General features: G+C 35.6%; 1 protein-coding gene across 4 annotated transcripts in view; it reads right to left on the bottom strand.

Annotated features, from left to right (window-relative positions):
- The window catches only part of MYO16 (myosin XVI), a 362,051-nt gene that overhangs the window by 64,292 nt on the left and 273,402 nt on the right, over positions 1 to 24,357 (bottom strand). For all 4 annotated transcript variants that reach the window (XM_039714365.1, XM_039714364.1, XM_039714366.1 and 1 more), the window contains 4 exons: positions 22,156 to 22,331; positions 17,953 to 18,033; positions 17,498 to 17,703; positions 125 to 227 (listed from right to left, as the gene is read on the bottom strand). In XM_039714365.1, coding sequence (XP_039570299.1) covers positions 125 to 227; positions 17,498 to 17,703; positions 17,953 to 18,033; positions 22,156 to 22,331 — 566 coding nt within the window. The remainder of the gene's footprint in view (positions 1 to 124; positions 228 to 17,497; positions 17,704 to 17,952; positions 18,034 to 22,155; positions 22,332 to 24,357) is intronic.

Below are 24,357 nucleotides of genomic sequence, written 5' to 3'. Positions count from 1 at the left end.
TAAGCATATATTAAATGGCAAAAAAATACACCACTGCAAAGGATGTGGTGGCTTGCCACCAATGGAAATGACTCAGCTAGCTTGTTTAAAGAATGATATTTTAATTGCTTTGTAGATCACAAACCTGCCAGCCTTGTAATTTACACTGCTGAAGAACAAGACGACATCTCTCCTTGGCACTCAACTTCTTCTTCTCTCCTGCTGCTGTATCAGCCAAATCTTTGTACCTAGAAAAATCAGCAGAGGCAGAGTTACTGTAGTGTTGGTCTGATTGATGTCTTTGTAGAAAATGTCGGTTTTCCGTTGACTCTCAAATTTTTGATATCCAAACTGGGAACTTGGGATTCTGATCAGGATGAAAAAAACAAGAAGGCAAATCACTCAAAATCTTGTATATTGTTAGACATGACCTTGGTTAATAACAAGTCATGCCTAAAACCCAAATTTGCTTCCTGTCTGTTCTTTGGATGCCTCACTGAAAATCAAAGCCAAAGAAATGGAAAGTCTACTCAGTCAAGATCATTAGGACTGAACTGGGTCATTGAAAAGAGGAAAATATGTTTTCAGTATGTGTCATACAACTTATGCCTCTTAAGGAGCCATTCGTAGAAAGTGACATTGACAAAAATTATTTTCATCAACCTGAGATAAATTTTCATTTTGAAGAAAGCCATGTAGCAAAGAGACTTCCAGGAACTAGATCAGTTCACACTACTGGAAAGAAGTTCAAGAGGAGACTTGATTATAGCATTATGTTCCTTCAAAGACAGAAAATGCTGGATATATAAGGGCTCTTTGATGTATCAGGATAAAAATATCAAGGAAGGAAACTTAAGTAATACAAAGTCCAATAAAATATAACATTCAATTTTTACTGTGGCCTTATTAAATTTATTGTAACTTATTTCTAAAGAAATGTAATTTTATACATCTCAATACTACATAATATCACTATACTTTCTTCGATGTATTCCTTTGTCTAGATCTGACTGCATGTAATGCAGAATGCTTTTTCATTACAAAAAACCCAGGCTTTGAAAAGGATATACACTTTGTAAACATGTCACTTTTGATTAAACTCCCAGTGCAATTGATAAGTTTTGAAATTTGTGAGCTAATTACATTTCCTGACATTTCATTTATTTATTTATTTATTTATTTATTTAACAGCTGAATTCATCTATATCTCTCCTGCAACACAAAGCTGTGCTGTCTTGTTGTCTTGTTGCGTGGTAGGCAAAACTGCGGTGCTGGAATGACTCCAGGGACATCAATTGTACCAGAAGCTGTGGCAAATCTGGAGCAATATCTGCAAGTAAACTACTATAGGAGCAAATTTCACCTAGATTTCTAGTTTCATGCAGCTGCACAGACCCTTGTGTACCTCAGCTCCTACAGTCTGGAAATATTCTCTTGTCTGGTAGCAGTCCTGGTGAGGACCACACAGCTAAGTCTACACTTGTAAATAAAAAGTGAGAGGAACTGATTCTCTGGCATAAAAATCATCTGGCAAAACTCTAGCCTGATGGTTTATTTATGCATTTAATATTATGTAATCTGTTCTGTTCTATTAAGCTCTGTCCCCTTCCAACTGAGTGAACCATGTCTAAGCTGCCTTTGACTTGTCACTAGCCTGTCAGCTCCCAAGTTGTGCCCAGGAACCATTTGGAGGAATGCTAGTAAGAAGGGTCCAAACCTTCACCACAGATTGTGTATTTAGTCTCATTCTCCAGATTAGCATTAGAAAACTGGGGATAGCACTTTCCCAGTATTCCACTAGCTGCATGGTCACAAGGACATTCATTTTACAGGTTTCTATTAAGGCCGGGGTCACCTTGTTTCCCTACTTGTATCAACAGTTTTTTTCTTAGAAGCATGGGAAGTCAGAGGTGTTAGAGAAACAACTGCTGGAAAGCTTAGCAACTGCTGACTGAAGCGAAGATTCATGACTAAGCATTGACTCACAATGCATGAAGAAGTAACTGCAAAAGTGGTCAGCCTGAAACTCCCTTACAGCAGAAACCCAAAGAAACATATTTCTCTCCGGAAAAAAAAGCCAAATTAAAATTTAAAAGGTTAAAGTTTTATGTTTGGCTCAAATTTTCTTTAAAGATATGCAAATGATAGAATTCAAGGATAGCCAAATATTCCTTAAAATCTCTATTATACAGGATACCAGACAAAAATGATCCACCATTTTCCTCCAGCTTTTAAAGTCTCTGAAATTCCACCACATTATCCTGGAAGTCTAATCACAATTCACAATCCTCTTCTATCTGTTACAGGAAGCTCTATCTTACAAAAGGAGAATGGGTTATGGTAGTACAGAAAGAGGAAGCTATGGAAATTTAACTGCGATAAACTTCCTCTGTGAATACAGCAGGACATTTGGAAGATGATCTACTTTCCCTATGTTAGACACTGAAAACCTGTGCTCCTAGCCTGAGTTAGTCACCTTGTTCTCAAAACAGTCTGTGAAGACAGGTATTTTCCACAGGGTGACTTGTCCTACGCATTCTAGATACTTTTGAAAAAATGAGAAGACATTGCCCTCTGGAGGTGCCTTTCTCCAGTGGCCATAGATGGACTCAGAGGAGAAGTCCACATGGGATTCTTTCATTTGGGTGCCTGAGAGGAAGCTCACCTTTAGGCCTACTTGTCTGATTGAGCTACTCATCCTGCAGAGTAACTAACAGAGGGTCTTCCTTATTTGTCCCATCACTGGTTCAAATCTACTGGCTAAGAACCAAAAATGAAAAAATGAAAAAATGAAAAAATGTCCTGTGTTATCATCGGTTATCAAAATTTTTCATTTTGTATAAAGATAAAAAACAACACAAAATTTGCAGCTATTTTTAGCAACGATGCTGCCCCAATATGGCTCTCAGTCCAGTTGTGCATATACTGGTGGCAACGCCAGGGAATTAATGGAAGTTCCTAAATAATGGAATAAGAGGACTATACCTGTTGGTGGGAGCCCAGATTTGTTCTGGACAGAAGGGATGGTGCAACCATAAGCTTACATAATTTCTTCTGCACCTAGTTTTAAATGAGTGAAAAAACAAAAACCTTTTTCTTTAAATTGACAATGAGCTAAAATATAAAGAAAGAAATATAAACTTACAAGTGTGACATTATTATCAAAATGCAAAATATTTTTTTGGGTATCAGATACTTTTTACTGTGGATTGACCTTGTGTTTCCATGTAGACGCAATAATTTAATATCATCTTAAAATTAATCATTCTCAGAATGAGCAAAACAATTTATTTCTTTTTATAGGATTTATTCTATCACAGAAATTAGTAATAAACATTCTGAAATTATGGTGCAGGCTTCTATAAATGAACTTGAATTACTTGCAACAATGGGCCTTGCTTCTGGGGAAATGCAAACTGGGGTGTCATTGAACCTTTCCCTTACAGAGAATTTTTCCCATAGCACTCTAGCCTTAGTTTACTCTGAAGTGAATGAACACACTCAATTGAGTACCAGGCTTCTTCCCACCTGACAGGTCACACATTTTGCCCCCAGCAGATAATGCAGAATGTATAGAGAGGATCCAAAGGAATCCAGAAAGCATACTCAATGTTACCTTGCTAAAAAAAGTCTTTTTATTCTTGTGAAATACATTTCAGCTAAACTTGGACTGACAAGACACTCACCTAGACTTTCTTAAGAATCAGTAGAATAGAGTATTCTGGTGTCATATTCCCAACTGTAATGGTGATGTTTACAATAGCTCAGATGAACTGTGCACTGTGAGACCATCATGTCTTTCCACTGAGTATAAACATGCTCTTGCCTCCAGCCTAGACATCTAATATCAGACAAAGTGAATCTCCTTCATAGCCAGGAAGCTAAAAATCCCCAGTATTTCATGGCTAGCCAGAGCAACTCATTCACTAAGGGTTCCAAAATAAAATACAAAACAGGGAGATCTAAAGGATTAATTTGAATCAACACCACTCCATTGGCTATGCCAAGACTAATGTACTGTTGATTAGGCAGTAAATGCAAAACCTTTTCTAGTTACAAGTTGAGACACTGAACACTACTATCAGGGTGAAGGAGGGTCTCCCCAGCACCCATCCACATGACAACAGTGTGAGAGAACCATTTTCCCCAGCTTTTTCCTTTAGCACCCTCCTCGTCCTAACTTGTCATTTTCAGAAGCATAAACAGAAGAAAGACATTCTGGCTAGACAGGCTCACACTGTGAGCATGTACAGACTGGCCAGGATTCTCTGGTGTTGCAGAAATGTGCTCTGACCTCTCTTTCTTTGCTTCTGAATGATGTACTCTATCAGGGAATTTTTTTGTTTGTTTGGAATAGATACTGCTGCCAATAGCTTGTGAATAGGGAAAACAGTTCTCTCAGGTCTTCACAGATAAGGATGTTATCTAATCATTTTCTCCCTCACCTCCCTAAGTGCACAGCTGACAAGATCCAGCAGGCTGTTTTTCCCCAAGACAGAATATTCTGCAGTTCAGGTTATGGCACAGTAACCCACAGCAATATTCTAAGGCTCAGCACGCTATTTGATTTACACAGAGTGTGCACAAATGGGCTGTAGGGCTGTACTCCCAGTTCTGTATGCACAGCAAATCTTTAAGCATTGGAATAAACACAACTCACTCAATTTCAATAGCACAACGTGACAGAAGAGGCTAAAGGAAAAACACAGCAAGTACAAAGGGCAGAAAAACAAGCAGATCCAAATCAATAGCTTAATAAAAGATGCCTTTGAACTGAAGCCACAGAACTACTTTTGTTGGTTGGTTGTTTTGCTGCTCTTATTCTCAGGTCTCTGTCTTGCCTAATTAAGAAAGAAACACCAAAAATAATAAAATTAGAGGTAGCTACTGACTGCAATCCAATATTCTCAGTAAGAGGATAGTTTCTAATGTCTCAAGTCATATATTCCTGAAGGAAACTACTTCCTTCCATGTGTTTGTCTTGTTGCTTAAAAAATAAAAATTACATATGGCTGGCAGGTAACTGCTTTAAAAGAGTGATAAGTTATGTACTTTAAAGTTTTAAATATCAAAACACAACATATGTAAAGAAAAATGAGTGACACTTGTCAGTATAATTCATTATGTTGTAGCTTAATTTTCTCTTTTTTGCTTACTACAATATACCTGTTTGCCAAGGTAAACTGGTATGACTTAATAAGATCTAGTCAAAAAGTAGTGAATAAAAGGCAGCAATCAAAATTAAATTATGTCCCATATTTCGGCTAGAAGAAATGCAAAAATTGCTATCATAAAGGTTCACGTTGTGCTGTCTCAGTAAATTGTCTCTTTTCCCCTTTCTATACTTCCTTTTCTCTTTCTTTGACAATCATTAATTGTTGATACCTGAAATACATGAAAGAAATGGACTTTGTTTGCCAAACTTGTCACTATGTGCTTATAACTCGGGATTTTTAGTTTTGTTTGTTTGGATTTGGGGAGGATGGGAAGAGTGAGTTAGGGAAGGTTTTATTTGAAAAGTCTATCAAGTGAAAGCTGAAATATCCAGAGAGCCTATCTACTGAAGAGAGATTGCCTGAAAATTTTTCAGTAGAAAACTTATAAAATCAGTGAATAACGAAAAATAGGATGGAATTTTGATTAATGTTATCTTTATATAAAGGATAAATATTCATTAATTCATTCATCTTCCCTCTGTTGTATTTTTTTTTCTTGGAAGAATAACTTAATTATTTTTGAAATATGAGGAACACAGGAAATTCCAGATAATTAGAAAAGAGGAAATAGATTATTATAGTTTCCAAGGAAAAAAAAGTGATTCCTTCAATCTATGTACAATATATATGACATAAATATCTTATTAGGGAGCATGAATATTAAAAACCAAAGCACATACACAAAACTTTTGAGAGAAGAAATCTTTGGATGTGAAGAAGAAAATGATGCTTTTAGAAAATAACAGATTACATCAGACAGACTGCATTTGGGGCTTTTTTGGTAGGACTTCAAAAATTCAGTATAATATCATAAGGTTCACCTTTTTATTAAAAACTTTGCACCAAGGCTGCTTCATAGACTTACAGAAATAATTCAGAATATTGTAAATGTGAGCATGAAGTGCAATGTACCTATAACAATTAGTAAGTATGAATGGACAATGGCAATGAACCAAAACTTCAAAGTACCTGCCTACCATATTATTTTTTTAATACCTTAATTGATATCAAAAAACACAGTCTTAAGTGACTAGATCTGCAGACCAATAAGAATTAAGTGAAAAAAATAAAAGTACAGCAATTTTGGAAAACTAATAATACTAAAAGTGATCTTACAACAAACTGACAAGTTATTGTAGTTTCACCTATATATTGTGAATGCCTCTGGATTTTTTTTCTGGTAAAATAAACTGATTTTTTTTTTTACATCAAAAATCAAAAATTCACTTCCTATACAAGGGGTAATAGAGAAATATACAACATGCTTTAATGTGTCTGTGGAAAAAGGAAAATATACTCAAGAGTATCAATAAATGACATTTAACTGAGATAAAATAGCAAAATTTAGGACTAAGAAATAAAACTAGAAGAATACTCAGAAAATCCCCAGAACAAAATCTTACAGTGGCTCAAATGTGAGTCAGCCACTGGGCCAATGTAGAACTCAGTACAGACTTTTGAGAGAGGGTCATGACTACGAAATCCACTGAATCAAAACACCTTTGCAGAATTGGCCATTTGGGATGTTTTAATTTAAACTGAATAAAAAGCAAGAGAAATTCCTCAGATAAAGATACTGCCTTATGTCAGATGATAAAAAAATGGATGGAAAGAATTATTTTTTCCTTAGTTTTATGGTGTTTTCTTGCATTAGGCTTTGCAGCCCTTAATCTTTTCTAGACATCTGAATTTCACTTTCTGAACAAAAAAGTAGCAATGAAGATATGTGTGTCTTAGTCCTGGATTATTTATTCATCTACTTCCTGTAATTAGGCAGAGGCTTCCCCATCTCAGACAATGTGGCAGCAGAACAGTGAGTAGAATATAAATTATAGTTCAGCTCTTGGGATTAGTGGATTCAACTATGCAAATACAAAATATGAATTCGCAACATCTGCTAAAGATTTGCAAAATATTTACAATAATTTTGCACCATCTTACTTAAAGCTGACATTCCCATTTCATCTTGACAAAGCAACGTAAAACATATTTACTTTTAAAACTGGCAAAAATCACCCATTGTCTCAGAAACATGCTAGCACTGAGCAAACAAACAGCTCTATTACATCTACAAACATATTCATCTGACTCTACCTCAGCAAATGTTTACCTTTAGCTCTTGCTAGGTAGGTCTTTCCCACAGCTAACCACCTCTCCATGCTTGAGCATCCCACCAACATGCACAAGGGGCCATAAAATGCTTCACTGTACACAGAATACATGGGCTACATTATAAATTTAAATTTCTTTGTTAGCCTGCTAATTTGATTCTGTTTAACAAAAAGGTGTTGTAGGACTGGTGCCCAGTGAAGCTCCTTTCCTTTCTCGGCAGACACAGCCATGTGATAATAGGGCATCAAAATCAAAATTTCAATTGAAACACTGAAGTGGGCTTGTACAACTTTCCTGCTTGGTCTCCTGGTGACATTGCCTCTTCAGTGGCTCACTGTTTGCCAAGAAGGCACTGCCCAGCTCATTGGGAAATCTGCTGAGAAGGATGTATGTTGCAGAAGCAGAAAGTAAAACCAGAGTCAAATGGAAATTGTGTTATTAAAGGGAAATAGGAACAGATTTGCTGTTCCACCTAGATAATACTTTATTTCTTCATTCCTTTTGGTGTTTTTTTCTCCTGTGTAACCAGTACTCAGCCAAAGTGGGATGGAAACATATAAAATCCTTCCCACAATACTCACTAGTAGCTGAGACAACATTTATTGGGATTATGGGGAAGGAATTTTGGACCTTTTTAAACCATATGGCAAAATAGTTTCTCTGTGAGATCATCTCTACTTCTGCTCTCTTCTGTGGGAGCTTCCCTTGTGCCTTTGATTGAGTGTTATCAGTCTGGGTAACAGGGATTCTCCTGGCTCTGGAGTGTATAATGGTTAGACAAACCATATAAAAGCATCGTTTTTCAAGATATACTAAGGTCATGTGCCAAGAGTGGACCAGATTCTGCTCTCGTTAAGAGTGCCATACAGCTGGATGTTAAATTAATACAGATGATGTTAAATTAATGCCACATTGGCCTAAGCAAGAAAGCAAAGTAAGACCCAGTGATTAAGATGCATAAAAGGATTTTACGTGCATGCTTGCATAGGATTTTGTGTTTGCTCTCAGATATCACCAGTATAAACTGCATATTATTATTCAGCCTGTCTAGGAAATCTCGCTTGAGGAAGTGTCATTCCAGGTTCTCCTGCTGAGGATTAAATGGTTGTAAAGAATATCAAGATATGGATAAGGACAAAAAGGGTGAATAGCTGAGTAGAGTGGAAAGAATTTAACAGCTGCATAGCTACGTAAAGAAGAAACAGCAGGAGGGTCACAGTTGTTTTTGAGTGTGAGGCAGCTGGACTGCATCTATACAAGTCCTATGACCTATACAAGTCCTATGACCATAAAAAAGCAGCACTCAAAATCAACTAATATTTTTCTAAACAGTGAAATCACATAGACATATTTAATTAAGCAATAAATAAGTACGAATTATTTTAAAATTGTACAATAAAATTAATCTATGTGACAATTTGCACCTTAATGTGATAATTCAAAGCTCCTGCACAGTGCCACTGGCATAAACTAAAGTGTTACATACTTACTTCTTTAAAATACTTATTTTAAATATATTCTGTATTAATTTAAGAGGTCAGTAATTCTAACAAGCATTTCCTTAGAAGAGTTTCAATGTATAAATATTAGGGAAAATATTAGTGCTTGATAATATTTTAAAGGGTTTATTTCTATGGCAGGCATTTAACTGAATTTCTTACTACCACACATAAATCTATGTTCATTATCTTTGTCATTATGTGATGTCAGCAAATTATAAAGTGCTCAATAAAGATTTTTGTTGGAACCTTAAGGTTCTGAAATAAAGTTATTAGCTGCTTGTTATAGGCACATTGAACTCAGTCAGTTTGTGAGATATGGGTCAAGAACTTTCATTATACTTATTTGTGTACAAAGATAATTCTATCTATTTTTGTAATCCATGCTTTTAGATGAAATCCAGTGCTGTGGTCACTTGTGACAGCATTTCTCCATTTTTAGAAAATTCACAGATGTAAAACATGCATAAGGTATTTTATCACCTTGTGACAGCATTTCTCCATTTTTAGAAATAGCACAAGCTTTAAAATTCACAGATGTAAAACATGCATAGATTTTTATAAGAATTGTAAGTGTTATTTATTGATCTAATAAACATTTTGTTAAATCTGAGGGATAAGAAATGTCAAGTGCTAGTGGAAAGCAGAGGTACCAAGGGTGGCACTTCAATCTAGAAATTAAATAACCATTTTAAAATTTCACAGATCTAGAAGTTTAAGAAAAGAAAATCACAATAACTGCTGAAAGAGTTCAGCCAGAATTATGCTTGTGTGTGCCCAATAGATTTATGGTTTCCTAAGGAAATTAATGTAGTTGTATGCACCTAACAGTGGAGGGAGAACAATACTATGAGTTTTTCACTGAAACAGTTTAAAAACGGGGACATTCTCTATTGCACAAAACAATAGATTCTGTAAGAAGCTTCACTAAGTTTTATGCATTCTATACTAAATGTAATATACATAATGCTGGAAGATTATTCAGACTGCACATCAAACATTTGAAAGTTAGGAACCATCAGATTTAACTGGCCATGTCACCTTTATTTCCCTGTATCTGGCTACTTAATGACCTAATTACATCCTCCTGCTCAAGGGACCCCTTTTCTTGTCAATCTTGTAGAACTGTTAAGTGCATGACAGATATGAATAATTCAGCTGACTTCAATTGTTTACACACATTTACACATTTGTAATTGCTTTAGCAAACGAGAATTGCATTATAAGCTTCTGAAGATGCCTGAGCAAACAATGCTGATATTTATTTTTGCCTTCAAAATATAACTAGATGCCTTCTAAATAAAGTCAGGTGTCTAGTCTTCCACTGAAAACTCCAGTCAAAAGAGAAACTCCTTTCTCTTATAGCCAGTCATTTTTGCACTCTCACTAAGTCCCAGAAACACCAGCAGCTTCATCATCCTCACAGTCCAAACTCCAAAAAGTAACATAAGCACTGATACTTTGTATTTACAAGACTAATTCTGTGGGCAAGAGAACTGATAATGCCATGATATAGCTTCAGAAACTGCATCTGTCTTGACTCCAAACTGTTGTTCTCTGATTTTTTTAGAGCATGTTACAGAGCATTAATTCTTTCCCTTGCCATAGAATGAATCTACACTGATTCTGGGAAATACCTGCAAAACTGGATAAACCTAAGACTAATCAGTAGAATCCCATCCTAAAAGTGATCACTATTCTTTAAACCCTACAAATTAAGTCCAGGTTAATTAAGCAATTCATCAAAGGCATATGGAGTTATCTTGTGCATTTCTCATTTCTAAAGTATCAGAAAGGTTCTAATGGGGAGAATCGGGCTAACAACCTAAATGGATACAAAGAAAACTCCAAAGGGAGCAGAACAGAAGAGTCCATCTACAGTCAGACTGCATGGGAAGAGCTATTTGGTTTTTCCATAATATGAGTAGCTTGGTAACTCTTGTTACACTGTCACCTTGCACAAGTAGATTTGAAATGGTCTGCAGCCTTTAAGACAGTCCCAAATACCTAGTTACATCTCAGAAATTCCCCAGGGTGATTTACTCCAATTCTAGGCTTGTCAGGAAGAATGCCAGAGCATTCTCCCTGACAAGTGTAATCTCCTACAGTGTAATCAATCTCTACCAGTGAGGTTTCATGAGGAATTAGTAATTTAGAGTAATTCTGAGTGCTGTAAATTATCCTAAACTGAGTTACCATATCCGAAAGGTTGGTGAAAGGAAAACAACAAATAAAAGCTGAGGGTAGATAAAGGAAGAAGGGACTTCCAGAGTGATGGTGTTTGTCTTCCCAAGTCACCAGTATTCATGATGAAATACTTTCCTGTCTGCCAATGGAAAGTAGAAAATTAGTTCCTTATTTTTAATTTATCGGTTTCTCTATTCAACTGTATTTATTTCAACCAATGAGTTTTGTGACTTCTCTCCTAATTGTCTCCCCCACCCCACTGAGGAAGGAAAGAGCCAGTAGCCACGAGGGATTGAGCTGCCAGCTGGGGTTAACCAATGACACTTCTTTATCCAAGTGCTTTATTCAGGGTGGATGAAAGGCTGGACATGAGCTGGCAATGTGCATTTGTAGTCCAGAAAGCCAACAGTATCCTTGGTTGCATCAAAAAAAGAGTGACCAGCAGGTCAAGGGAGGTGATCCTGCCCCTCTAGTCCGCCCTTCTGATTCCCCTTCTGGCTGTGTCCAGCTCTGGGGTCTTCAGAACAAGACGGATATTGACCTGTTGGAGCAAGTCCTGAGGAGGGCCATGAAGATAATCAGAGAGCTGGAGCACCTCTTCTATGGAAACAGGCTGAGGGAGCTGGGGTTGTTCACCCTGGAGAGGAAAAGGCTCTGGAGTGACCATACTGTGGCCTCCCAGTACCTAAAGGTGGCCTACAGGAAAGCCAGAGGGGGACTTTTGAAAAGGGTAGGCAATTACAGCACAAGGGAGAAAGGCTTTAAACTGAAATTTAAAGGCTTAAATTGTTGGAAAGGCACTGGAACAGGTTGCTCAGAGAAGCTGTGGATGCCTTATGCCTGGAAGTGTCCAAGGCTAGGTTGGTTGTGGCTCTGAGCAGCCTTGTGTAGTGGAAGGTGTCCATGGCAGGTCATTTGGAGCAACATGATCTTTAAGGTCCCTTCCAATCCAAACCATTCTATGACTCTATAGTAGTTACCAAAATTTCCAAGGACACAGACATTTTGAAAATCACAGTTTTAAACTTCAAGGATGAGCTTCACCCCTCACAGGAAGTTAGTCATTACCACTTTTATGAATTTGCATTCAAAGTGCCCTCAAAACTGATGACTTTAAGATATTTCATTTACTCACCTTTACTTTCATTCTGAAAGAAAGACAAATAAAAATGATTACCCTCAATCAGAAATATCACTTCCAGCTCTAGGTCTGAACAACAAACTCCACAATTGCAAGACTGCCATTTGATATAAATTGATATCATTACGTCTATTTTAATGAAATACTGCTTTTGTAGCAGCAGTCAGATTGCCTCTTGCTCTCCTTGCAAAGATTTAAGGTGTCATGGCACATATCAATGTAGTGCTCCATGAGATTACTGATGCTGCAGACAGTAAAGCTGAAAGGGCCAGTGTGATGATGACCCATCACTTTGTAATCTGCTCTGTACATCATTCTCACTAATGCCCTAACTTACTCATGATTAAATTCAAAAATTATATATTATAAAACATTATAGCTTCCCTGCTTTCAAGAGGAGAAAAAAGGGAGAGGAGAAGGAAAGAGAAAAAAAAAGTCAGCAACTAAATGCTTCTGGATGAAGGGAGTATAGATTTACAGTGATGACTCACACATATGATTTACAAACATAAACAACATATCTGTGCAATACATCATCAGCTAATAGCACGAATTTGGTGAAATTATTACAATAGCTATTAAAAAGGGCTTTATAGGAAAAGGACAGACATTACTTGATAAAGCAGTGATATCAGCATTAACATAATCTTTCCTGAGAAAACAAGACATCTCTTCAGAATGATGTCTTAGCAAAGTCAATTATTTAAAAGAGTTAATCATAATTTAGTACTGTGAAGCACTAAAGTTTTGATGTAAAGATCACTATTGGAGCTTTCATTATCAATGAATGCTGCTCTGACTAGAAGTACAGAATTCAGGATCTGCATTTCAGTGCAGCTTGAAGAACAAATTAAGAACTTCATATTAAAATCAGAGGAAAACCTGTAATTAGAACAGTCTTTGAACATACTTGTTTCACCCTCACTGCTATGATTACCATGAGAATACATTATCATTGTGTTCCATATTCTTCCTTCCTAATATTTCCTATTCAAATGGATGTTTCACCATCTTTTGAAGTTACCTTAAAACAAAAAAGTATCAGCATGTTAACTCTTTATTTCCTTTTTTTTGATAAAGCTTGCAGTTGGTGATTTCGATATTTTTACCTTATTCACACAGGAGATCAAGGTTAGAATATGAAAGGAGGGCAAAGAAGGAGAAAAAGAGGAGAAGATGGGGAAGAGGAGTGAAGGAAAAGAGGACAAGGAGGAGGCGGATGAGAAGGAAGAAGGCATGACATTGTACTCCAAACCACCATGTACATATATACATATATATATGCTTTCAAGATTTTTTATATATGCTTTTCAAGCTTTATAAAGCTTTATGGCTGCATTAGCCTAGGTAAAACTAAAGATTAGGAAGGAAAAGAGGACGAGGAGGAGGCGGATGAGAAGGAAGAAGGCCATGTACATGTACATATATACATAAATATATACATATATATATGCTTTCAAGATCTTTTATGTATGCTTTTCAAGCTTTATAAAGCTTTATGGCTGCATTAGCCTAGGTAAAACTAAAGATTAGATTGGTGCAATTAAAAAAAATTAAAAATATTATTAAAAATAGTAAATCATAACATTCTAGTGACTTATCTCTTCTTGCCACCATACTGTAAGGAATGTCTCTACATACAGCCTTCATGTTCTCCTTCAGACTGTGAAATTTTCTCTGCTCTTCCTTGAGCAAAGGACAGGATGGAAGCTCCATGATGGAAAACACAAGGGTAAATTGATAGAATTAAACACAGGAAAGATCATCTAGAAACCTGAGAGACAGTAATGAAATTCCAACAAACACTCAAAAAGTGCAGAAATAAATGCGAAGAACGGAACACTAGAATTTGGGCTTTCTGAAAACCATTATTTTTGCCATTGAAATCCTGCTGTACTCATCTGCTAAGTGAAAGGTTCAAATTGCTTATCAGTTCCAATAATCCAGAGGTTATCCTGAGCTTCAGCAGCTCTGAGTGTTTACTGTAACCTGGCAGGGAAGGCTAATACGGATGCCACATTTAAGGACCTGTGAAACTGGACCTTGCAGTCTCCACTGCTAAGCAGTGTCCCAGACACAAGAAACCAGGGACATGTGAACCTCAGTTTCTGAGTTAGTAATGCATAAAGTCTTCCTTGGGCAAGGAAACTGAAATACAGACAGAGAAAAAACTGTGTATAGTTTAGAAACTTGGTGAGCAACATTAAAGTAGAAAGAAGGCATTTTTTTTAAATTTCCATTTCAATGTAGAGAACATGGGTTGTTTGTAGAGGAGGATGCTACCAAAATAAAATTTTTCAGAGGGAGTGAAACAAAGCATCTCACTACCTCATTTTTACCTGAACATCCCTGAACAGCTGTATTGTATTTTGCTGAGGTCACCTCATGGGTCTTTGATCACTATAATTACTTCCAAAAATTTATACTCAAAATGGCTTTTGCATGTCTTCCTTGAGCACCATGTGTGGTGGATGACACAAAAGTCATCCAGGATCCATTTTATTAATTGGTACAAAGAGATTAGATTCTAGATATTAAGTTTGTATAATGAGGCTCTGTTTGTGCCCCAGTGAGTTTCTGAGCCTTATTGTTCTGCACTAGAAACAGTGTAGACACTTGATACTTACTTTTCCTGTTCCACGGCACTGACTACCAAAACCATAATAAATTACTGTTTATACTAATGGGCTTTTTGTAGATCTTATTCTAAATTAGATACATTTTTAAATTAGAATTATTTTAAATCAGAAATAATTTTAAAGAAGGTATCAAAACACTTAATACTGGAAAGAAGCAGACATCTACAGACAGTTGCTAATTCCATGGCTATTTTACTGTTTTCTTTCTTCCAAGAAAAAATATATTTAAGGATACTTTACCTATGTGTACAATTTAGACTGCAAATTGGAAATTTTAAACCCTTTAAAAATTTATTTGTGCCATTGCTTTTACTTAAAAAGCAAAGCTAGAATTTAAAAAATAGTCCACAGAACCATTCTGAAGATAATAAGCAAAATACATGGATAAACTTTTCCAGGAGTGTAAAATGTCTATTAGTCAAGGTTTTCTGTTTTTAAGGTTAGGTAAAAACTGATCCCTGTCGCTCTGCTCACAGAGCTTTAGAAATTGAACCAACACTGCTGGTAAATTCAGCAGAAACACTGCATCTGGAGTTGGCAAATCTGTTGAAATCACATATATGATTTTTTAATTATCCTACTTTAATGGGATTTAATAGCATCTGACCTTATGAATTCTCATTTTATTATATATTCAATGAGGAGAAGTGTCACATCTTCCATTTAATAATGAGAATTTCCACAAGATTTCTCTTCTGATCAGCAGACTTTGGTGATTGAGGGGTTCACCTCACAGCTGGCAACTTTTACTTTGATAAGACAGAAGTAGAACCAGTAAATCCAAAAGGATAGCAATAGAAATAATGACTAAGCTTTGTAGCCCAGGAAGATATACTCTTGCAAAATAAGACATTTCTTTAGCTACCTCTCTCTTAAGCCATTGTAGGAGTTCAAATGGAACTCATAAATAGGTTAAATACAAGTCGTATTAAACCCTAATTAGGTAGCAGTAGAAATGTATTTAAATTCATCCAATTAAGAATGAACTCCACTGTCTGGTGATAGAATATAGGTTTTCCAACATTCCATCCCTTTGCCACAAAGTCTCCTAATTCAAACATACTTTCTTCTTGTAAGCCAGCAGAAAAAAAAGTGTTTTAATTTTTAATTAATAGCTATTTTGAATTCTGACCCCATTACCTATATGATAAAGAAGATCCAAAAAGTAAATGCACAAAAACTGCAGGGATGGTGAGGGAGAATAGTAATTTCCTATCTTTTGGGAATTCAGGTTGGGATTAGGGCTACAAATTCTCTTTAGAATACTAGAAATACCAGTTTGACAACAAAGGAAATAAGAATTTGAATGGTGAAAACTCCATCAGGTTCAGGTGTGTAAACCTATGAGGAAATATGACAAAATCATTTCTCATTCCAATCAATGAATAGAAAGACAAGACCAGAGTGCAGCTGAACAGACAACAAAACGAATACAGTTAACAAAGAATCACCAAAACTAATCATTTGGTTTCTAAAAATAGCGTGTTCAGTTACCAAGGCAATATAGAGATGTAGCACAAATGCAGGTTTTTAGGAAACCTTTTGAAAAGGTAACTCATAATCTCTGAATTCAATATTTCTTTCTTACCTGCAGTCTATTGGCTGAAAAAAACATACAGCAGAGATTGCCCATACAAACTCAGAACATGAAAGTTTTCCCAAATCTCCCACTATGTGCATCTTCTCCTCAACCAGCCTGCCCAGCTTGATTCACACTGGAGGATGAATATTGTGGTAGGGCACAGATAGTTTATTTGTGAAAGAGATAGAATTATAACCTCCTATACTCCTCACTGTTTGAGGATTTACAGAGAGAAAAACTTTCTGCCCAAGCAGTAATTTTACATCCACAACTTTTTCCAAGAAGACAACTCAAACTTATGTGTAAGCAGCTAATGCTGTTTTTCAGAAGTAAAATAATAAAGGCCAGATCATGCATGACTGCTTGATATACATCAATCAAAAAGTAGAACATGCAGAGAGATAGAACTTGTCTTGAGTGCCTGAGGCTGCTAAACAAATATTTATTGGGCAAGAAAATCTTCTTTCTTTCCTGAATCTTTTAAGAATTAAGTGACCCGAAACCCCAGTACTGAACTGGGAATGGGGAACAAGAGTTTGCCTTCTGACAGAAGCAGACCTTTTTGTCTTTTCACCTTAATTCACTGATTTCTAACAATAATAAAAATGGAGTTGTGGTATGAGCATTAGTACCTCATGACCAGGCATAAAAAATCCTAGCCTATGAAATACAAATACTGAACCCATGACACCTACACCTAGAAAGCTGGAAAATTAGACTATCTCTCCTTCTCCTTTTTAATATAGGAATATATATTTTTATATATATGTATTCTTATATTAAAAAGGAGAAGGATAGTCTTATATATCTTAAATCATATAAATAGCATAAATTGTAAAAAAGGGCTGCTTTATGACGTCATACTTTTAAAACTTAATTTTTCTGATTACCTTTATAAATATATTTCTACATATCAATATAAATTTTATAAATGTATCGATTTATAAATATATTTCTGAAGTTTATTATTTGTTCAATTAAAAAGTAACAGACCTATACCCCTTGCAGGCAGACAAAATTTTCTCTGAAAAAAGTCTGAAAGACTCATAAGCAAAACAACATTGCAAGCACTACCAGAACACAACAGAAGGCTTTGTACTGTAGGTAAGAGAAAAGGTTTTATGAAACTTGAAAGGATTTACCTTGACAAGAAGTCTGTGAAAGAGAGACGTATAGGATACCCATGACGGATAATTTTGACCATGTCTAGGACACCAATATACTGCAGTTGAGCAGACACATAAAAATTATCAAAGGTATCTGGCAACCTGGAGTTATTAGGTTTTATACAATGAACGAATTGTGGCGTGCAGTTCTGCAGCTTCCCAATAATATCTGCAAGTGATTTCTGGAGAAAAAACAAACAAACCAACCAGAAATTATCAATCATTCTTGTGCAGTTAAGACAGTTTTTCAATCCATATGCTCTTCCTAACTTTTTAAGATCATTTTCTCATAAAGGTTGACCAGGTCATGCAAGTAACAGTCTCAAACATAAGACTTTTCTTTTATCCATTGCAATCTGCAGAGGGTAATCCTGCCTTTGAAACATCTGGAGATTCTTTTGCAAACTTCTGGCCATAAGATGTTCACTGACCCTGAGCTGCACTGCCACAGTGGTTGGGCCCCCTCGTTCCAGTCTCTGAAGAAATGAGGACGTTCCTTTCTTTTTCAACAGCTGTAGAAGAGAAAAGCACACACACAACAATATTATCTCAAGATGGGCAGTAGACCCCTATTGTCATTGCTGCCGGTGACTAATGAAGGCAAAAATTTGTGCCAACACTGTGACATAGACAAGGATTGAGTTTCAGAAAGAAATGAGAAGTAGATAAACATCCTTAAGTATTTGCAGAGCCACAACTTAAGTTTTGATTTCAAAAGCAGCTACATGCATTATAATAATACACCTTTTACAAATAACTGGGCAAATCAATATGTTTCAGAACTCTGTGGCAGAAGCAGGACTTGTGCAGTTAGTACCCCACAGAGTCTAGAAGTATCGTAATTCTGTAACTCTGCAAGAAGGACTTCTCTTTTAAAATACATTTTAAAGACATAAATAATTAACAACTTCCTGTCTCATTAGAACCAATGTTAGCCCCTACATCAGAATTGGGAGAGGAAGATGAATTTATTTTTCACTGCTCTACTTCCTATCTTTGAGACTGAAATGGAAATAGTCATACTAAAATTAGTCCCAGAATTTAGGATCTTTTGTTAAACTTTCTAGAAAAAGGCTGGCAAAATTATTGCATTCCAGGATTTGGCGAAGCTGTGAGATTTAAACCCCCTTATCAATGACAACCTTTTCAACTCTGACTCTCCATTGCCTTTCTTCAGTCCACCTACACCATAAAAATCCCTTTCTATTGAGTCAGCATATTCTGGCCTACTACTTTTTCCAGTTTTATCAAAAAAAGCTTACATCTTCTCAGCTTGGCCCATTCAAGCCAAATGCCATTAAAAATATTGCAGTGCAAGCAATTTTCTACTCACTGTGCTAAACTTTGGAGCTCTTTTTTATTTCACTTACTAGGATGCCATAAGATTTTAAAGGCAAATTCATCCTCACCCTCAACTTCAAAACTAAAAAGAGATCTGCTTGTTCCAGTTTTTCTCATAAAACGAGCCACTAGCACGCCAATGACACTTTTCAGTTAAAGTTTAAAAATAACTGAGGAATATAACCGAAACAGAATTTTCTCCACCTTACAGATAATGATGTCACTCCTTCCTCTCAATATTTAAATCAACAATTCAAGATTGTTTCCTGACTTAGCGGGAGATCTAGGAACAACACTTCAGATGCTAAACTTTCTGCCTGCTCTCCCATGTTACATATGACTTCCCATGGGAAAGAAAAATTTGTTTTAGAATGAGAGAGAGAAAACAAATGAAAAATGAAAAAAAAAAGACAAAGACAAAAAAAATTAATTTAATTCTAACTCTCAAAACTTGGAAATCTTTAATCTTCAGCTATGGGCTAAGGAAAAAAGATATATCACCCAAGCTGTACTTCTCTATTGTCCTATAATATACAATTTTACATTGGAATATCTTATACCTCTAATATACAGAAAAAAAACAAAACCCCACCTATATATATATATATTTGAAATCTCTATTAAGAAGCTAAAAATCTCTTCCTAAAAAAAATCTAAAGACTTTTGCTGTATAAACTCTGAAACATACCAATTCTTCCAAAGTAAGTGAGCGGAAGACAACAGAGCCAAAATATGCACCAGAAAAAGATTAGAGATAAACAAGGAGCAAGAGTTGATGTGAGCAAGAGTTGAGAGAGTGTCAATAAAGATATCTTTCATTTGAAAAGGGCACATGATCTTCATAAGTCACAGAGTATTGAGGTGACATCCCCAAATTCCTGTGACTCCTTATGTGCTCCAGACTTCTGGCCAGTTAAAAGATCTGTTCATGTCTGCCTTAGAATGGATGCATTGCTGTCTTGGATCCTACCATGCCAGCATTAGTTCAAAAAGGTATCCTACCTGTGCCAGCATGCCCAGCATCAAGGGTCATTTATGGAAAGGTAAACAGATACACAGCCATATCTAGAGACATTTATAATTATATAACCAAGCATTTAGCTAGGATTGCAGTGACAAGATGAAAGAGGAGGGGACTCACAACACAATCCTATTTGACTTTAACTTTCTCTAATTCCCTTCCCTGGATATGGTGGAGCCCAGGTTACTGCCCATACACAGCACCATGTGTACCTTGCATTTAATGATTCCTACTGCTTACAGTATGATGTATACTGTGACTCAGACTTGAGATATAAAAGGAATGTCAGTCTCTGGTTGATAATTTTTGCCTTAATGTCTCTCTTTCCCTCCCTCCTCTATTCTATTTCTTTTTCTTCTCTTTGTTGCCTTTAGCCTCTGAATAAATTCCAATAAAAATACAGTGGTAATGATTTTCCAACTCATAATAATTTAAATTTTAAGACAAGAAAAAGCTTTGCATTTGCAATTACAGTAAAAAATAACAAACCCATTATTTCAGTCCACCATGGCAGATTTTCAAGGCTATACTGAAAAAGTGATGGAATTATTTGGGACTGGATAGTTACAGATGTGGGCTTGATCCACAGTAGAATTTAAGAACTTACCTACTTCCAGCTCCTGCAATGAGTGCCTATTCCAAAAAAAAATGAGTGTTGCTTTTTGCCAATGGAACAGCTTAGATTCCTAAAGTTCTGCTGCACTCCTGCAATGAACTAAGAACTAATTTCCTTGCTCAAATTAAGCCAACTTAGTATCAACAAAGTTCTGTCTCACCTGCACAGCTCTTCTCAAAGCCTGTGTTTGAGAAGCAATGCCATCCTTGTCTTTGCAGACAGATGAAGGATGAAGTTCTTCCCACCTTCCAACTAATGCCTAAAGGTTTACAGCATTCTCACTGAATCTGAAATTTCTGATATCATGCTTCACAAAGGAATTGAATGTCTTCTGTCTCTCAAGAGAGTAATTAAAGGTTAAAAGCAATTCTGGACATGTCAAAAACTGCACAATTTCAGAGATCCCAACTGTGCAGTGTTTTGCCCTGGTTTTTAACTCAGAAATGCTTTTCATAGTTCCTCCCATGTATGGGGCTAGGATATTTTTCACATCCTTAGGAAGCTTCCTCTAGGAAGCTATTACCACAGTGGAAAGGTACCTAAAGACACCTTGTAAGGTCTCAGCTAAATATAGCCTTAAACCAACACCATTCACTTCAACTTAAGTTTTTCCACTGAGATTACTGACAAGAACAGTAGTCAGGAATTATGCTTTTATCAGCAGGGGGACTGTAAGGAAAGTCCCATTGCTAAAGCCTTCTACAATGACACATGAGTTCAGGCTCCTTAATCCCATGACAGAATCAATTTTATGCAGCTGTAAACCAAAAATAGAGTTGTAAGATTCAAGAAGCCTGGTGAGGCAGCTGATGTATTGTGAGAAGTGCGTGCTTCTTTTACAGAAGGATAAATTCCAAAGCTCTGTCATGAATTAACTCACTAAATCACATTATTTCTTTTCAAGAGAGATGTTCCATGTGACATGAACAATTAATTTTCTGATAATCTTCAAAGTTTCTGTCCTGCTCCTCTCTTTTTTTGCTTTTGTTTATGGTTTGTGGATGGTGTTTGTTTGTGTTTTTCTTTTAACTTCTTTGTCTGACTTAGCAGGAAAAGAAGTAAGTTCAGAGATGAGGGATATTTGATTTGGTTTCAAGCTGACTGGGAAAATTTACTATAACACACCTTTTAAAATAACAATGGTGGCGAAAATTTACATTTGATCTTCATATGAAATCACACAAAACTGTGTTTAGCAAACCAGAAATCTTCTCATGTTGACATAATAAGAAGATTAAAATTTTATTTTTACACTTCCTATGTCTTAATTTACTCAACTATTCACCATAAATCCTTTCAAGGAGAAAAAATGAAGAAGTGTTCCTATACAACCAAAAATTGGTAAGACTGAATTGACTGCTAATAAGCCCTGGAACCAGGCAATCCTGGAATGATTCAGGCTTGAAGGACCTCATCATCTTGTTTGACCTTCTGCTCAAAGAGTGCAAGAAAGAGATTTCTGAACCAGAATTATTCGTGCTCGTAAATTAGAACCTTTTCTCACTTTTGTTGATTTGTGTTGGTACTAAGTACTAAATTATTTTAATAATGTTATGACTACAGAGAATGAAGCAGAGAATAAGATGATTTCAGAAATGACAGAATAACAGAAAAAACTTCAAGGAGCCAAGAGCAGAGAGAATCCTAAATTCTCACCTTGCTGAGTTCAATATACTTCTTCGCTTCCCCACTTGCACAGGTTACAGATGTTTTTTTACTGAGCAAAGCTGCTTTACACCCTCTGATTTTAAGGGAATGATATGGAGGAACAAGTGATCCAGTTTGTGTTAGTTTGGACTGGAACAATTGATTGATGACCACATTTTCACTAGCTGGAAATAAAAAAAAAAAAAGAAAGAAATGCATGAATAAAAAATATAAGTTTGAAAATTATATTTATTGTATTTGTCAGTAAAAAGACACAAAATAGGAAAGAATTAAATATGTATATCTAAAACAAATGGAAAAATAAAAAAAGAGCATTATCTAAGTTATCAAAGAAAATTCAATGTCTGAAAATATTAACACTATTTTTAACATATTCAGGTTCTGTGCTGAACCAATAGAGGGCATAAACCAAACCCCTTCAGACTGATCTGTCTAAAGTTAATTACTTATGGGATCGTCACCTCTGAATTTTGTTCCATTACAGATTCCAAATTTATCCTATTAAAGCAATGTAAGAGATGAGTTCTGCACAATTTTCCAGCATGTAGTATTTGGAAACAATCAAGGCATTTGACAGAAATAAATTATACACACTCACTGCACTAAAGATTTATATATACACTAAACACGAGAAGGGATTTTTAAAAAAGGCAATGCAAAGAACAGACCTGTAAGGAAATTTGGTTTCTCTACAGTAAGATCACACTTAAAAACATTTACAGAAAAAAAGAGAATTGCATACAGATATATTATTACTTGTACATATGCTTCCAGGAGGTGCTTTTAAACAAACAAACAAAAAAATCTGAATTTTAAGACAGAGTATACTTTATCCTAATTTCAGTCTAATTATCCTTTATGAATTTATGGTCACAGGGTTTTTAAGATGAACATGATAATTACATGCTGCTTGTACTGCCACAGCACCAGTAAGTGTTAAGAACTCATTGTGTGATACATCCTTAACCATGCTGAATTCCAGTTAATTTTTTTTTGAGGACTAGAAAATTGGCATTATGATCACACATATCATATGAATAAACAAAAAACTCAGAAAGATGAACAGGATAAGCATAATAAATAATAGCTTAGCAGGTAAAAATTTGCAGTTTGCTCTTTAATAAATGTTTACAGGTTTCTTACTATATGATAAATTCAATAGATTTGTTTCCCTTTTTCTGTAGAGATTCTTATTCCTTACTTAACAGGAACATTAAAATGATGAGGTAGATGTGGAAGCAGGTAATTGAAATTATTTTGGCACAGTCAGCAGCAATACACATATGTTTAAAATGTAATAAGTAGATTAGGATAGGCACAGAAATTATATCTTTTGAAATAAAACCGACACATCCTACGTCAATAGTCTCATCTGATAATTTTCAGCAGGTATTTTCACATTCCTACACATATATACAAATTATTTTAATGTTATTATAGTTAAAAGTTTTGATTGAGGAAATGAAATTCAAGGAAAATCAAAGGATGCATGCACTTAAGTTATACATTACACAACTTGTGAAACTGGCTCTAAAGGAAATATGTCACTGACAATCAACAGGCTTTAAGCCTAAGTCACTTTAAAAAAAAGGCACTTAGCCCTTAAATGACTTACATGTTTTTAAATATTCTCGCAGACTTTATTATTATTATTATTATTATTATTATTATTATTATTATTCCTCGTCAGTTGTATATATACTCATACTCATCATATTAAACTTTTTACATCCAATCTCATCCTCCATTCTTGCTTTTTAACAGTTGCATAGCTGATTACACAAAACAGCAATGAAAGTGCAATGAAAGTGCAAAAAGGGACTATGTGAGAGAATGGAAGAATGCTCTCTCATCGAACATACTGGGTACTGCTCTTTGGCAGATTATCTTATATATACCAAGTAGTGAGAACTTTAGTATCTCTAAAACTACAATCAATAGGCTTATATTCAAGATAATTTCTTTCATTTCTTTCTTCATTCGAAATGTACACTTTTTGCATCTAAAATGCATCAATTATTTTATTAGGGTGCTTGGCTAATTTTACAGTAAAATTGCTAAAATTAAATAAATTTTAACAGCAGGCCTCTATTTCTAAGGAAAGAAATATAAGTATATGATATATTAAGTGAAAAACACTACAGTGGTTGGAGAGATGACAAATGATATACCTCAGGGAAACACTGGCAT

This window comes from Passer montanus, unplaced genomic scaffold (genome assembly GCF_014805655.1).
Source record: "Passer montanus isolate IOZ18808 unplaced genomic scaffold, ASM1480565v1 scaffold3, whole genome shotgun sequence".
Taxonomy (NCBI): Eukaryota; Metazoa; Chordata; class Aves; order Passeriformes; family Passeridae; genus Passer; species Passer montanus.
This window is presented reverse-complemented; position numbering and strand designations above follow the sequence as displayed.